General features: G+C 38.4%; 1 protein-coding gene across 14 annotated transcripts in view; it reads left to right on the forward strand.

Annotated features, from left to right (window-relative positions):
- Positions 1-18,121, forward strand: part of Pip5k59b (Phosphatidylinositol 4-phosphate 5-kinase 59B) — a 43,514-nt gene that overhangs the window by 21,804 nt on the left and 3,589 nt on the right. For 11 of the 14 annotated variants that reach the window (XM_076775551.1, XM_076775552.1, XM_076775549.1 and 8 more), the window contains 4 exons: positions 2,922-3,129; positions 3,429-3,640; positions 6,900-7,000; positions 14,973-17,516. In XM_076775551.1, the coding sequence (XP_076631666.1) occupies positions 2,922-3,129; positions 3,429-3,640; positions 6,900-7,000; positions 14,973-15,131 (680 nt within the window). In that variant the 3' untranslated portion in view covers positions 15,132-17,516. Of the gene's footprint in view, positions 1-2,921; positions 3,130-3,428; positions 3,641-6,899; positions 7,001-9,279; positions 14,724-14,972; positions 17,517-18,121 lie in introns of those variants that run through there. The other 3 variants (XM_076775563.1, XM_076775557.1, XM_076775558.1) reach the window with 2 other exon arrangements.

The raw sequence follows: 18,121 nt of genomic DNA on the forward strand, positions 1-18,121 counted from the left end.
GTCGCACGGAGTCCAAGATGGCCGACGGGGGCAGAATCGAGGCTTCCAAAGCGAACAGATCGATCGTGAGAGGGGAAAGAAACGAGGAGAGGACGTTCGCGGAGCATAGAAGGGAGAGCAGGTTGTTGAAGAAAATTAGGGAGAAGTCTGCTCAGAGGAGGAAGAAACTGGCTCCTGAGCCGTCGTCGGTGTCTCAGACCTTCGGTGCTTCCACGAAAATGAAGTATTATTCTCGGAAGATCGAGACCAGTGTACGGAAAGAAGATCGTGGCGAACGTTTAGAGAAGTTTACTAGCAACGTTGAAATGGTAAGAGGCAACCAGGACGAGATTATACGTCTCAGAACCGAGAAGAGAATATTTTTATTGACGAAAGTCGACGAGATTGCGAAATGCAAGAACGACGAAGCGGTAGGCGAGAGCAAAATGGCCGCCGCGAAGATTCGAGACTCGAGTTTGGTGAGGACGTCCGCTAATAATGAGATTTATTATAATAACGCCAGCGACTCGATGTGGGAGCAACCGAGGAAGAAGAGAAACGAGAAGTCGAATTTTTTGAAACCGTTGACGGACAAACTGAAGGGCGGACGTCAGGAACGATCCACTTCGAACGTTTTGATACCGAACGCGTCGTTCTTGCACGGTTACGGGAGATCTTCCGGGAAGAATTTTTAATTCGAATTCGAATTTTTTTCAAGTAAACCAAGATGAAAGGGACCAACTAGATTTAAAGGACTCGTAGAAAATGGAAATCGGAGAATGTCGGCGATGAAAGATCGATGGAAAATTCTACGAAAAACGAAAAGAAGAGACGAACGTTTGTGGCGATGAGAAATTTCGAATTACCCGAGGACGCTCCGGAAATTAATTTTTCTTTCTTGCATGCGCAAATACACATTACTCAGATGCGCAGTAAACCCTCGCGCGGTGAAGAATTTTCCTTTAAATTAATTAATACTGAATAATTCGTTAAACACTTAATGTATATATAATTCAGCATCTCTAACTAATTATACAAACGTATTATAATATCGGTATCTTTCTTGTTTAATGACGTGATTAATTATTACATTATGACACTGTCTGTAAAGAGTTCAGTATCAATTCTAAGACTTCATTTCTTTTTAATTATCAAGTGAAAAACATTCTTAAAAAAAAAGAATTAGCAAAGTGTAAATGAAAACAAAAGGGATAATTTAGTTGTAAAACAAATTTTCGACCTAAATTATTTAACTACTTAGTGTCAAAGAATTTTATGTGCACAACGTGTAATATGAAATATTATTTTCTGCGTTATACGAGGGTCTTGCTGTGCTTCTTTTCGCATCTCATTACTCGATTTCTCGTGTCAGTTTGTAATAATACATCTAATCGACGACCGGTTCGAAAGAATCCTCCTACTGTTACTTCTAGACAAAGAAAAGAAGAAGTTAGTAGTTCGACGTTACGTATTTTCTACCAAATAGCTGGTGCACTTTATTGTTACTGTTTCATTGTACTCTATGCCGTTCCAACGTCGATTTTATGGCGTCGACGAGGTATCGTTTGCGATGTGGAAGCCTACACTCGACACAGAAAATTTCCACGTTTGAGTAGTAGTGTGTAAGGATTGGTTTTTTCTTGTATCGATTGAAGGTGTGTTTCTGCATGCGTAGAAGTCTCACACTGATAGAACAAAGAGTAGACGTGACATACTAAAAACCAGCTAGAAAAGCCGTACCGATTGTATTGTGGACGTGACAGATTTTCTTAATCACTAACAGACTATTGTAAGTAAATTCCGTACGAATTTCATGTTTTCGTTTTGCAAACATTGAATATAGCTTGCGAAACGACTGCGTTAAATTCGTGTGAAATTCAATTTCATCGCCCCTTTGAAAAAAAATGCGTTAGTAACATCGAGTTAAAATTATTATTAATTATAATTATTATTAAATATATTTATTCTTATCGCTCGGAATCAAAATTAGAACCTAAAAATTCATTAAAAAGAGACCAAAAAAAAAAAATCTTTATAAAAATCGTTGATCGTTGCGTCTATCTCTTTAAAAAAGAAAACAATTTTGATTCTATTTCTCTATCGAAACACCGTCATTCTATCGACTCTACAGAAAACAATCTTATAGGAGTGTTTGTATGGTGTGCTCTCTGTATCACAATAAAGGGACGTTCACACGAGTGTGCTCGTTACACTGCAATACCCTTTTTGAGCAAGAAGCAGTTCGCCTTGCGCGCTGGCTAAGTAGTTCGCTATTTGTGCGCTTCCGTAGACACGCTAGTAGATAGTTGACCAGTAGATGTACCATTTTGTAAATTTTAGAATGGCTTATTCGGACTGACTTCAGTAGGAAGTGCTGATAAATGTCTAAACGTTTTCAATACTCCGATCGAGCGATAACGTTCCCGACGAAACGAACAATTTTGAAAATATTCGACGCGTACGCTTGGCCAAATCACAGAATCGTAATTATGCACCGTGCGTTGTTTAAATGTTTGACAAACATTAGAACTGCTCTTAGCGTTATTTTAATTACGTGCTTGCTGTAATCACCGACAACTCAGCGTCAAGTAGTACTCAAACCCCCCCTCGAACAACCTTGAAAACCGTACGTCGCGAAGCAAATCAAAATTTTCAACTCTTTGGCAGCCATTTTTGTTCGAGTAACCACCGGAATTTTGAGCGTTGCAAACGAGTCGCGTTCAAATTATTAATCGACTGGAAAAAAATACGATTCCTTCGTTAATAAAAAGAATAATTCTAGATTCGGTTACATAAAATTGAAAATAATTCGGAACGCATATTTTTTCGGCCGAATCGAAGGTGGCTTTCCTGCCCTGAGAATTCTGACCCCTTAGAATCCCCAACGAACCAAGCACACCGTGTTGTGTTCATTAGGGCTAATTGTAGTGCGCTTTTTGTAGGTGGCACCCTTCCTTCCACCTGCTCCACCCCGCCCCCGCCCTTTGACGATGCAGTGCGCTCGAACGACCAAACCCTGGCTTCCGGTGGTCAACTGCAGCAAGGTGCACCGGCCACGATCTTAACGAGCAGTCTGAGCAGTGCTCAATCCAAGCAGAACAAGGTCGTGCACCACGTCACCCTTTCAAAGACTTATCACGATGCCGTCAGGTGAGTCGACATCTTTTATATTGAAATTATAATTATAAGCGATGACCGAATGAAAAAGTTACACATTTTACATTGTAACAATAGCAAAATATACCTTTGTTTACACCAGCGTCGTTGTACTTAACTAAAAGACTGTTCTTTTCATTAGTATCCAAACCAATTTTTATCATAGAGAGTTACTCCATTTACAAGAGTGATACACCTGACCAAAAAGCGAGATACGCCCTAAACTTAATTTTCTACGTCTACATTTTTCCCCCCAAAGAAGAAAACTGATTAGTTAATTGTAAACGTTTCAGCATATCCGACGTCCACTTGGAGAGCAGCGGTAGCGGAAGCGGAAGCGGAGGAAGGGAAACGAAGTCGTCGTTGAGCGTCGAGAGCGGCAGCAGCAGTCGGGGAGGTGGTGGCCTGACCTGGACACCACCTGCAGGTAGCGCGGAAGGCTCGACGCCCACCTGGACAGAGGGCACTCCGTCCTACACCGAGAGCTCCAGCAGCGGTGATGCAGGTAAGTTTCTCTACGCGCTGAACATCTACTACAGCACCTGAGGGGTCCTACTGCCTGAACGCCTCGAAGACTCCTTCGTTTTCTTCTCGTGCTTCTTCTTCTTCGACCCTAACGGCGAGAGCATTTGCATCGAGCACGACCGTCCCGTTGATTGCCCTTTTCATTTGGTAAAAGGTGGAATTGAAATTACTGTCGCGAGCGAAAGACACGTCGGACACAAAAGGAGAAAGAATTTATCCGTTGGTTGGGGTAGACTGAGTCGGTGTAGAGTGAATCGTGTAGTCAATGCAAACATCATTAACGATTGGAAATGGAAGACTTTGCATTCATGGTGAAGTATCGTTTAAGAAATATGCAATGATGGATATTTTCACTCTTATGGTCTTCTTTGGGTTTTCGAATACGTAAGGATATTTTTGTTATCTCTTAGGAAATAGCTAGTTCAGAAGGACCAATAGTATCGCAGGAACTTAATACTTTGTAAGAACAATGCAATGTACTTTTAGAATTTACACTAACTGGTGAAAGACAATCCATTGTAGCTTTATGTATGTATTTTTACTGTGAGTTTATTTTGAATGTATTTATATCTGGAGAGGACCACGAGGAATGGTCGTATGTTATTTATTAAACAGTACATCATCTTGAACTGGAATTGAAACCTTGGCAGAACATAAACACGAAAGAAATTTCCAAACTAGACCGATCCAAATCACTATAGTCAGAGCAAGATCAAATTGTTACTCGAGGCTACATTCCCCTACTCTGAATTACAGCCACCATGACTATTTTATCGTTAGGATTGGCCACAGATTGTGATAGAGAAATGAAGACTCAGAGCAAGCAATCAAAAGTAGATAATATAGAGTAATAATATAACGTTTAATAAACTTATTATACTTTGACTTTGCTTTAATTTATTCAAAATTAAAAAAAAAAAGTTTGCCAAGTCACGAAAGTCTAACTACATACAGGGTGTTCGACCACACCTGGGAAAACTTTTAATGGAGGATTCTAGAGGCCAAAATAAGACGAAAATCAAGAATACCAATTTGTTGATGGAGGCTCCGTTAAAAAGTTATTAACAATTAAATTCAAAAATTTCAAATCATTCTGGAAAAATTATTTTCGGTTGCGGGGGTCAATTACAATAATTTTTGGTCATTACATACACTCCCGAAATCTTGCACATTTTCGAGAAAAAAATTCAGTACGGTCGGAACTTTAAATGTTAATAACTGTTTAACGAAGCCTTCGTCAACAAATTGGTATTCTTGATTTTCGTCTTATTTTAACCTCTAGAATCCCCCATTGAAATTTTTCACAGGAGTGGTCAAACACCCTGTATAACGGATCAGCCTGTCTTTTTCTCTCCAATCTGTTCGTAATTGAATATAAATCGACTCGATTCAATACCGTTTCCAACCGATGTGCCAACAAAAGCTGGACGATTTGAATTCCATTATTATTTGCTATCATTCCTGAAACGAGGATTCGAATTAAGATAAGAGCGTGCCCCGCTGAGTCGAGTGGAAAGTTTAATCGTATCGAGTAACGGGCAATCAACGCGACGTTCGTGCCAGCAACCGGAAGTCTGATTAACGTGCCACGATTTGAGGTAGCGTTCCGAAACGAACAAAGGCAAAGTTGCCCGTCGTATCGCCGTTGCTCGAGCAGTTCAAAGCACCGAGGGTTATCGAACCATTTATAATAATCTCTGCTTTCTGTAAGAAGGAAATCCCTCTATGTAAGAAATATGTAAAACACCTAGGTCGTGCGCTAGAAGCTATCGATTCGAATTATATTTGTCGAGATAAGTAACCGTAGCGACGGAGGTAACGAATCCTGTAATCGTGACACAGATATATGTTTCGTTTAGGTACTTAATATCGGTTACGTTGTACGCACGATGTTGCATAACAAGGGAGTGTAAATAGAGTATTCGCGCAAATCGAGTTAAGCCTCCTAGCATGACACAACATTTTTCACAGCTACTTCGATCGTTATATCGTGCTTAAACGATACGTTAATCGTGAATATATTGTTAACGCTACTTTATACGAACGAAAAAAGCTGTATCCCGGTGCTACACGATGATTAGAATTAGATATCGTCGGCAAGAAGACACGCGAATATCGAGAATACCGATCAAGAAGAAGTGCCTAAATTTAATCTCGTTATCTATGTGTTGTAGATTATATTTCGTGTCGTCCGTAAGTGTTAACCGAGAACAGTTCTTAAGTCGTTCGAGTATTCGCGGACAAACGTACACTATACATATACTATTTCGCGAACGAAGGTGCTCGTACGGAAATTTTTTTTAGAGAAAACGAATACAAGGATCGGTAGATTTAAAGAGGAACATTAAATGGAAGCTGACAAGCACCTTCGACGTATCTTTAATTACACCACGATCGACTAATTTCTCTCGTCGACGAGGATAGTCGATCGACAGTGCCGGTTGTTTCTTAGCCCTGTCTAGGTGACTTCAAGAAAAGCCTTGTCAACACGCTCGAACCTTTCTCTCGACAACGGGAGAGCGACAATAAAGCGACAATTGCAAAAACACGAGACCTCACTCTCTCATTAAACCCCCAGTACACACACTGTTTAGTTATCTTCCGGTTCTCGGTCGCGCTACCGACGACCAGCGTCGCCTAGAACCGACGTGCTTCGAGATAAGTCTCCATTTTTCTCTATCTCTCTATTTTTTCTCCGTTCTTTGCTACACTGGGCATATGTCATTAGCTACACACGCTTCTTATCACCCGTAGACACCGATCCGTAGGACATGCACGCTTATTCTATTCTCGACGCATCTTGGAGACCATGGCTAGTCGAGGGGACCACCCAGAAGCAAATCAAATCGTGGACAAATCAATGGAAAAACTGTCTAGTTTATACGTTTTTAGATTACCAAGACTAGAGTAGCTTTTGTACGTAACGTGTACCTATGTTTATAATTTTTTAATTTTACTGGATTCTCATTTCTTGATATTTACAAGTTCAGTAGAACAAAGCTGTATTATTGTTAGGAATACTGTCTAGAAAAAAGAAGTTTTATTTGAATACAGTGGCAAGAAAAGACGTTCTGGTGGTCCTCTCGAGACCAGCAATTAAGTCCACAGTTTCTACCCCATAGATCGTCGACTTGACACGAACACTGTCGTTAGACAAACGTGTATCTGCGCTCCAGCGACCGGCGAGCTGCGACAGGCTGACATTTCTCTTGCACTATGACGACTGACGATAATTTTAGGTTGCCCGACGACGCCGATCAGAGGTAGCCAGCGTCAAGACGACGGAGGAAGGACCGCTGCCACCGTCGAAGAGGCGCTAGCCAGTCTCACTACGGAAATGGTAAGTTGGTACTCGTAGATTTCAGCGATCGGTTATTGGGGAAGATAGACTCTGACTGTTTGGAACTTGTGATTATGGCATTTATCATAAAAGAAACATCACACAATCGTGTGTCTGTAGATTCTAGTTAGCTCAGCACAGTTACCTGTGGTTAAATTTGTTACAGGTCATTTGTAGCGACTAATTATCAGGTTTGAACAAGTTATGTTTTGGGTTGTTAAAATTTACACTTGGTTCCTTTGTTTAAATAAAAGTGGGATAGGTATTGTATTGGATTAGATAGTAATAAGTGGACGATCTTATCTCAGATTTGTCATAAACTATTCTTTCCTCTTTAGGAAGAGGAAACGATTGATTTTTAAATTGCATAATTCTGCAAATATAAAAGCAAAAACCAAGATGTTATTATTAATGGATAGCTGGTTCCCCATGTCACGTTATGCAATCACATTTATTCCAAAGATGACTCAAAGCATAGATTATTTTAGACTGACATTCAGGCTGATATTAGTCGTGACTCATTTGTAATATCGACAAGCACACTCTTCGGTATTTATAAGACAATTGATTGTCAATTAAGTAATGGATAGTTAAGATAAGCTCGACGAGGTCCGATAGCCACGATTCTATCTTCTTCGACCGATTCCTCGAGGCGGTAAGTGCACCAAAGTCGGTGACCGATCGATCGGACTGTGTAAATGTTTTCCCCGAGTGGCCGAGGGTTTTTGTAACTAATGAACCGCCCCCCCCCCTACCCCCCAGACGACGCGTCATAGACGAGAAGTTGTCTAGGAACATGAACTCCAATGAACGGGTGACTTCAGTTCTGTGTTCAGTCGTCGTAAATATCTCTAGTCTCTTCTATCGAGTCTCTGTTGCGCCCTGAATCCGTAGAAGTCGGTTCGGTCGCGTGCGGAGCGTTCCAAAGTGACCATTTTGTTTTTTGAATGGTTCAACCCTCCCAAATTATATCAAACCTTCAAAAAATTGGAAAATAATTGCTGCAAACAGATTATTCGTCGGCCATATTTAGACTCGTTTGGAGTTATAGAAGATTAACAATTATTTAAAGAATATTTTACAACGATTCGTCGAAAAATATTTAGAGAAGATGCATGGAGAAGTCTCAGAGATAAATAAAATTCTTTTGTAGAGAGAAAACTTGATGTATCTCGTTGCTTCGAGCATCTTGGACTGAATCTTAGAATAGTCCGTCTTTTTCTTAGCGATAAGGGACTGGTATCGATAAGAGTGATCTTTCGACTCTGGATTCTACTAGAGAAATTTTTTCTATTTTAACATGTTTTATAAAATAATGAGCGAAACTTTTAGCGAACTTAAATGAAAACGTTATAAAAGTTTGAACAATTTTTACTGCATAGCGATGAAAATTGTATTTTTCACTGTCAAAAATTTAAAAAATAATGTTTCCCTCCTTAATGAAAAATTTAAGTTATTTATTATCCGTATCACATTTTGCCCAATTCTGATAGTAGTGGTATCTTCTCTGCTCGATTTATAAAAGGACAGAGGACCAAAAACCATTTTTATCGATACTTGTCGTTTAGGATACTTTTTAATATTCGAGGAGGTTGCATGAAAGTCAAACAGGTGATTCGACAAACTGTAATTTCTTATTTTAGGTTCGACGGTTAATCGCGATTAATGTTAAGGATTATGTGTCTCGAATCGCTCGTTCGACTCATTGTTTTTCCACGCAATGACCCGTACGATAAATCCCAGCGTTACGACACGTCGAACGCATCCTCGAATTACTGCATGCTTGCATCGTAGTGTATGCAACGGTGATGCGTCGCATCAGCGTTATTTCTCGTTTTCGCCAAGGTGTGCATTTTTGTGGTGATATACACGAGTCTTGCAACACGCGAAAGAATGTCGAGTACGTACGTCCGCGCGAAATGTTCTTAGATAATTCCATATTAACCCAGTATCATTACTGTGGTTTGAACTCTCGGACTATAGAGAAGCATTTCAAGCGATCGTTCCGGTACAGACATGCGTATGCCCGAAGACGCGTAAACCAGTCGCAAAAATAAGAAAAACTAAATCGACGAACTAAAAATTAGGACAGTCTACGTCAAAAGTGAACAACTTAATATTTATTCAGGAGGTCAAAGAAATGGTTCTCGAATATTTCGCGAGATAGTAATCTTTGAAGAAAATACGAACACGAAATGAAATGAAACAAGAAATCCTTTGGAACGCTCCGTGCGAAGAGATCAATCCGTCTGAAAGCTTTCTCTATTTCCACAAATCAGGAGATACTGCAGCGCGAGTGAATGCACAACTCGTCCCTCCTCTAACCTCCGTCGATTCGTGTGCAGCGTGCCGTGTGGATGGCCTGCGCCGTTCTAGCGACGAATCTTCGAAAACGGAACGGAATACGAAATCGCATAATCGAGAGAATATAACGTTCACGAATGAAAGGACATGGGCGAGGGAGACCTTGTCGCGAATCGAGACAAATAGAACGAAACGATACGGTGGTGCTCGCTTTCAAGGCGCTGAATCGGGACCGAGAATTTGCTTGAAAGCGGGCTAGGTGCGGCAGGGACAAAGAAAGATTCCAAGTTAAGAAAATTGCCTTTCTTTCCTCCTACAGTAAACATTTTGAGGGCAATGAAGAACTACTGGATTGCTGAATAAATATAAGCAGTATAGTAAATGGATTCTGTCACTTGAATCCGGGGTAAAAATTGTCGGTTGAAAGTGAGTACTTTAAGGAGAAAGAGAGATCAATCTTGGATTAAGAGGAATTATGATACCATCGATAAGTAGAACATGGACGGAATTATTTATACTTGGCCGCAATCCTAACGAAAATTAACTAAAAACCGACTAATACGAGTTGGAAATTCCTTCCATGACTTTTCTTTGTCCCTGCGATAGAAATTTTCTTCGGGCAACGATGAATCACTGAACGAATAGAGACAACACAGCGAACAAATTCTGTTTCTTGAATCCGGGGTAAGATTTGTGGCTTGAAAGCGGGGATTACTGTACACGGTAGTCGAAGATACTCAATCAAACTTAGTCGTTCCTTCTTTTGCATTTTCGTGTCCCAGACGACACGACATTGTATATTCCATGTTCTGTACTTAAACAATAACGATTTCGTTCGAGACGACGGTGTATTCTCGGGTGATGAAATTCGTCACGATTCGCGAGCTTATCGAGTATTAATCCAATTTATGGTATTTCAGATATGGTATTAATTCTATATGTATTCGCGCGTGATAAGCTATCTAACAAGGCGCACGCCTTTTTCGCGACTTTGAGGCGAAAGATTTGACGAAGGAGTGGCGATTTTGAAAGCTTCCGGTAAGGCCAGGAAGCGTGACGCTTGTGCATCGTGATATAAAACTCGGCCTACAGTATTAGTGGACTGTATAATACTCGACAATTCGTTCAGGATTCAAACACCTTGTGGAAAATTGATTGATCATATATATATATATTTTTTTTTATATGTCGAATCAATTTTCGTAGAAAAATAGGTGCAAACGAATGCGAATGGATTCTGTTTCTTCTCTTTAAGGTTCGAATTAAGCCAATGTTGAATGTAACAACGAAACGTGTTTCGAATTTTATCAAAAACATTGAATTAGTGGATTTCATAACGTAGGATGTTTTAGAGTGGCATTAATAAGTTTATTTTTCTTATCTTAGATCGTTGAATACACACGAAAGTATGAATTCCTTTTTTTTTTTTGGTAGTAGCATTAAATGAAACAAGTTTCAAGGCAAAATCTGATACATACTTCATTTTAATCTTTCTGTCTTTCGTGTAGGTAGTCGATTATTTGATAAGGTTATTTAATAAGGTTAAATATTTTAATAAATATTACTACAAAATAAATTAAAATATAATATTATTTATTATATATATGGATATTTATTAATTTTACAATTTAATGAGTGTGATTTAGGCTCGAATTTTTTATACCAATTTGAACGTATCAGGTTTTATACTTATACTGTTTAATAGTAAAATTGTTCGTCAGATCGCAACAATTTTTAAAATGAATTACGAATTGGATTTTTCCTTGAAATATATTTTACTCGAAGCTCCTATAACCAACAAAAAAAAAATTGATAGTCTTATCTTTTGTCAACAATGTAAGATATTTCAACTCCCAGTCGAGTTTATATTCCAGTTCAAACGAGTATTTATTATTTGTTGAATGTGAAAAATAATTTGCTTGTGCAATTTAAATTACAATTTCTGATGAAATCTTTTATCTAAATTCTTTTTTGATAATATTTTCATTGTCCGAAGTAAAATCGCGTTTCGTCGTTAGAATTAACTCATCTTTTCAGCCATGTTCTCTCTTCCGTGTATCTTGCTGTATTATAATGGTTATCGAATCACCGAACTTATACGGATCATCCAGGTTTAACTCCGCGTGGAAACGTCGTAAACTATCTACTCATTACCTCTTTATCGTAACTAACAATTACCTCTTGTTGTGTCAGTTAATTATAAACGCTATCAAGGGTCGCGCAATAAGGGACGAACGCCGTTAATACACGAAGGGAAGGGAAATACATTCGCGAATGGCAATAGATGTAAATAATCACTTACGATCCAATTAGGATGCAACCCTAAATCCCGTTTTTATTACGGTAATATAGCCACCGGTCATGTACATGTACCTATATATGTGTTTCACGTTCTGTCTGTCTTCTGTACGTAATTATACATATACTTATACATATGTACACACATAAACGAAACGTGTATACCGTATACTTTCGGATGGCCAATGAATTTGCTGACCGAAATTTCTACGACAGGAATGGAAATCGTAGCGTCGCTAGAATCGAATGTTGTATTAAGATCGATATTGCAATTATTAGAAATATCGTTTCAGAGAAACCATTGATACATTTGTTTAGGAAAATTGGAGAAAAATGATTCTGAATGGAATCGAAATGACCAGAATATTTGAAAATACCGAGCAATGTAATTAATATTAAAATAGTAACCTGGAAGGTAATAGTAACCCTTTTATATTGAATTGTTTGAAATTAAATAATTTAGAGAGTGATGAAAATTTGCATATAATGCTTCGTACATTTAATACATTCTATCCAAAATTATGAAGTATATTTTTAGTAACTCGTTCGTGCACCACGTAAGAATTTTTCCATTTCACCATCCATCTAAGAAACACATTTACTATTAATATTTGCTAAAAAGACTTGTTATTGGGTGCTTTAAATAGAATAAAATGGCGTGGAAGCTACGAAATATTTTTAATAAATTTTAATTAATTTTAAAATCGTCGAATAACTCATTGGCCATCGCGACGCATATTATAAATACAAGAACTGCGCAAACTGTATTATACGAAACACGAGAATGATTGACGGAATTCTGATGCTACCATGTATACATATATATATGAATGAACCAGAAATTTATATATATATATAGGAAGAAAGAGTGAAAGAGAGAGAAAGAGAGTAAGCGAGAAAGAGAGAGAAAGATTCCATTAGTTGCAGTGCAAAGAAATATGTAAACGCGTTGCTAACATAATAGTAGGCGTGAGAGTTATCGTGAACGTTTTGAAAAACCAAAATGTTGTTCAATTACACGTACATATACGTATATATAGATATATTGTCCTTAAAGAAACGCTTTCCACAGTCGGTATATATTATATTTAGGAACGGTAAAATCTAGTCGCATCTCGGTGATCAGTCCCGTATTATTCTTTCTCTAAGAAATTTTCTTTAGTCGTGTTATTTCGCTCTCTCTGAATTTCGTTCGATATTGTCGCTGTTGTCGAAAAATCGTCGTATAACGATAACGAAGGGGATAAAAACGATGCTTTTCTTTTTTTTTTTTTTTTTTGTAATGGATGATCTAACCATTGAAACTCAGAGCGAGTTGTAAGACTTTATTTGGACCGAGCCTTCGTACGTCAACCGTCTCGAAAATTCCGATAATCGTTTCTAGGGTAACTGTACATAAAAAGATTTGCGAGAATATCGCGGTACAAATCCATTGCAACGACCATTCAGCTTTGAACTCCAGCGTGCAAGAGAAAAGAAAATATTCTAATTGTGTCGAATACGTTTCGCGAAAATCGCTGGTTCGATACGAAGCAATAAGCCATCGTTATATTTAAAACTGTGGTTTCCAAACATTTTGGAAGGCGCGTCTCTAAACAAACAAAAAAAAGAAAAAGAAAAAAAAACACAAAAAAGAGAATATCCGCGCCCGAGGTAAATGGTAAATTTAAAATAATGCAAAATATACTCTTACAGTCGTTAAGCTCCGATGATCGATGTATAATATTATTAGAAAGTGATGTTTAAATTCTCTACATTTTTTTTTTTTTTATGTTAAAAATTTTTTTTCTCGTGCCCTACTTGGTCTTGCAAGGTCTCCATTTTGGAAAGCACTGATTTAACGGTATTAGTCTCTTAGTTTCAAAGGTTAAATCGACCGAACGATCGAAGATCAGAACGGCCGAGAGACCGGGAAGGAGCTTGACGAATTCGTAGCTTTGTTATCGCGATAATCTCATTGGAGTACGATATATTATCATTATTGTTATAGTAGCCATTATACGGGGCAGCCTTTACTAGCTATCTTGAAAGTGTGATATTTTTTTAACGAACATATCGCAAGTACGTTCGAGTTTTGCGAGTGATTTCAATGCTTGAGCGAGTAGGACGTTCTCCGAGCAGGAGTTCAACGAGGATTAAGACGAAACAAATCGGGATCGAGGAAATATCGCCACGATAAATCGTTGTAGAAACAATAGACCTACGGACGTAACGATTTTTCATACATTAATTTATGCAGCTGTCGTTGGTGCAATCATTTGAACGATAATTGTAGAGCATATGGGGATGGGTGGCCATATTGAGTAGCTGTGCAGCGCCGCCAGACGATTATCGTCGTAACTAGAGTTACGAAAGAGTTGGAAAAAATTATGTAACCTAAAAAATCAATATAAATTAAATTTCTGTATATTCATTGTAAAATATTTAATTCTATAATAATAATTTGGAATGTTGTTTGGTAGAAATGTAGTATTCACAAGTGTCATCTCAAGCACTGCTCCCAAATTATGTTATTTTAAACCCTTTCAGCATCAATCTTTTATCGAAATTAGAATGTTTCCCCCTCTCTAACGTGCGATATAAGATGATATCGAACACCGAAGTAGCTTCGACAAGCTGGTTTAAAAAAATATTGAAACCATTCACAAGAAATTTGTTTCCTTTCAATAATAAAATAGATTTGGATTGTTCAAATAAATATATATTTGAACAAAATTGTTGTAGCTACTGTGGCGTTCGATTTGATTTTATAGATTAATTTAATCATAGAACGAATCGTTACGTCCATGGTCTTTGTTCAAAATGGCGCTCGAGTCGAAGATCCGTCGCTTTTTACGCTTCTCTTTGTTGCAACCTTCATATTTGTCGATGTTTGTTCACAAGTTGTTAAACCGGCGTACGATGTTTCACGTTCTATGTTTCGTGTGATTTCCATTAATTTCGCTCGCGAATTAACCCTCCATCGGTAATTAACCCCTGTCGATCAGAGTTTGTGTTCTCTCATCATTTTTGTTCCGTTTGTGTGTCCCTTTTTCTGGTGTTTCCCTACTCCGATTTCTGTCAATCACTGAAATTAACTTGCAAGTGAAACCATGCACAATCTTGGGTGAGATTAATTTCATTCGTGGAAAAAGTCACGTACGTTGGTCGAGGGAAATTGGGTTTCAGGGGGCACAGAAGTCACCAAAAAATTAAAAATTAAAGCCTGGGTCCAAAGTGGAATTTTTCAACTTGTTATCGTCGAGCATACGTTTAAATTTAATTTTGAATTCGCGAAAAAATCGTCGATTGGTCGAGGGACATTGGGTTTCAGGGGACACAGAGGCCAACAAAAATGATAGAACTGATTTCTTTTTGTGCTCGGATTCAGAGACGAACGAGCAGCAACGCGAAGGATCTTGTGCAGCAAAGAACATCCCTTTCGATGTACAGACAAGTGAGAACGAGTTTCAAACGCGCCAGTACGAACCACGCGTCGATCATGAGGAGCGTGCAAAGAGCATTGAGCATTCAACGTCGGGAACCGTAAGCACGAGAAATAGAACTTTTCAAATCTCTTGGGATCGACAATATTTTCTGTATAAATGGAGATAACATTTCGAATTGTATGCAGGATCTGTGATCGCGCGAGAACGTCGAAAGACATCTCTTTCGATACTTGTCGCTTCGCAAATGATATTTTTTAGCGTAATTTCGACGCGCAGCTTGTTAGAAAAATTGTTTCCCAAAAAAAAAATCGTGAATTTTGACGCTGCAGAAGTGAATACTACGAACGTCAACCTCGTAGAAAATTTTCCATGTTTGTTTTGGCAGTCGAGCGATTTTGACAACGCTTCTTATTACCAGAGAATCGTTTTCTAAAAATCTTCCGTCTCTCTTGGATAGAAAACGTAACTACGATGCCTGTTTAACGACTTTGAACGAACGATCGGGCGCAAAACTTCGATCTTAATCCTCTCGTGTAGATTAGCCTTGCGTCTAAATGTCTACTTAACTAACTGCGTAAGACTTAACAATCTTTTCGTTGCATCGACGTCGTCGCGTACAAGCGTCTTCGATAATCGTTCGAAAGCGAATAAAAGGAAAAACAATCGCCTCTCGTCGAGGAAATATCAAAGCAATACTACGGTCGTCTCCGCGCGAGTCCCATTTCCATGGGAAATTAGGGAAACGAATGTGATTTCGGTTTCACGGAGACGATGCATATTCGCTGAATGAAGCGACCTTCTTCGCGTCATTTCGTAATCTCGGTGCAAAACGTGCCAAGGAATTGGCGATTATTCGCGAGTTTCCTTCGTCTTCGTGGCTCTCTGCTTATTCTTTAGGTTCCAACGAAAACTATTATACTCATCGACGCGGACGATCCGCAAACGGGCGGTGAAAATAAATTTTAAAAGTCACTTTTATAAACGACGGTAATTTTGGAGTCTCTCCGTAATGGCGTCGATGGGAGGAAATATTCCGAAAAGCAAAGTGGAAATCGAAAAGGGGTAAATATTAGTTGGGAAAGTATCGCTGAGGAGCTGACTAGTCGAAGCAAAATGAATTGGCCGTTCAAGCTCACCGCAGGTGCATTCCCCCACTCTATTATTTTATATTTATCGCACATTATTTTTTATCGAAATATGCATCATTACAATTCAGTATGAAATTGTAAAAAAGATTTATAAACCCCAACAGCCAAATATAGGTTCCCGAACCTTTAAAAAAATCATTTCCTTATTTATTCGTTTTTACGAACATGAAAATGAATTAAAAGTTTCTAATGTTATTCGCGGAGTGGGGGGAAGCGACCTTGATCAACCGATTGATAATCGACCCGAAAATAACAGAGAAGCGGGCTTCGTTTTGACACGTTTCTTCCCATCGTTAGCGCTGCCAAAATATTTTTAGACCGCGGCGATTCGAACCTGACGGTTAAAATTTATTTTTGCTCGGGCAGGAAACAAAATGTCCGCGAAAAAAGTAAAAGGAAGACGAAGGTCTCTCTACGAACCTCGATAACACACTATAGCAGTAGTCACTACATTTTTTTATTCGTATCGAATTATATATATATATACATATATATATTCATTTACGTGACGTTACGAAACTATTATAATTTCAATTAAAAAATCCGTCGGACGTAATTTACTCGTGCCTACTTTTACCTGAAACGGGTTATTGTCTAAAAGTATCAACCTTGTGGAACTTCGAAACAGCAGATTTCTGCTCGACGGAGGGAAAACATGGAACCAACGTGCCATTGAATAAATTCGGTACGAAGTGCATGCACAAGTTGGGGTTGCAAGCTTTATTAATTAACCCTTTAACCGAACGTGGTCTGCTTCTGCGAAAATAACAGATTCGTTGCGCCAACGAAACCGATATTTTAGTTTCGAGTACTCGACAGATGTTTTATATTCAACCCTTAATATTGTAACGCTCTCTAAAAGCAACTGACGCGGTTAAAGGGTTAGAAAAGCCGGGAGAACAGAGGACACGATTGGATCAGGTTTGCTGGACGCGATATTCCACGGTTTTCGAGCGTTCGATATTGTTCGGTGGAACCGAAGACCTTTCGATGCTATTTTTGTCGTTCGGTGGGCGTGGAATTTTCTTTTTCTATTTTAGTTGCATTCGACAGACGAATCCGTCGAATTGTCGCGGCACCTGGTCCATGTCTGTCCGACAGAATAGTCGTGTAACGAAACAAATAAAGCTACACGTTGCCATTTAATCGAGTAACCGATCAACCAACAATCGCCAAAACCGCGAGCGATCGTTCGACCGTGCTGTTAACGACAGCACTCGCTTAACCGAGATTTTCGGCAATACATAATACTACGATTACTACCATTATCATTATGATTAATTACTATCACCCATGATTATTGATATTATTTAAATAAAGCAGTTACTATTATTCTTATGATTGTTTCTGTTGTCAAAATTGAGTAGTGCTTGTGGACTGTGGAAATCTATTTATATTCCGATCGAAGAGAGCAATTTTTTTGGAGAGACTGAAGAGTATGGTAAAAATTATTATGAATTAAAAGCATAGAAGGTGAATGGAAATTTGTGTCTGTCGTGGCGTGACAGCTTGAAAGCTACTGGTAGAACATTCGATTAAAAATTGTCAGAGTACATTGTATCTACCATATGAGACAAATTCAGGCTAAATATAATAAATATATTTTTTTGGAGTGCATAAAATAATTGTAAAAATATTTAAACTGTTTTATTATATATAATGTATCTTCTATTATATGTTAATTACAATTTATACAACTCTAGCAATTTTTTATTAAATACTTACATTTCAAGATGTCACTACACAAACTTGTAAAAATATTCCTACGTTTTTCACATCTGATAAAAATAAATTTAGATCGTGGGAGTTGCTCGAATCGACCGGAACGCAAATTAATTATTTCTGTTAATGTTCTATTGGGAATAACGTTTTATTTTTCGTTCGTGTGAGCTTCTTGTGTGCGCGTGCATCCCAATTCACGACGATCGATCGATCGATCCTCG

The sequence above is a fragment of the Colletes latitarsis genome, chromosome 10 (assembly GCF_051014445.1).
Source record: "Colletes latitarsis isolate SP2378_abdomen chromosome 10, iyColLati1, whole genome shotgun sequence".
Classification (NCBI taxonomy): Eukaryota; Metazoa; Arthropoda; class Insecta; order Hymenoptera; family Colletidae; genus Colletes; species Colletes latitarsis.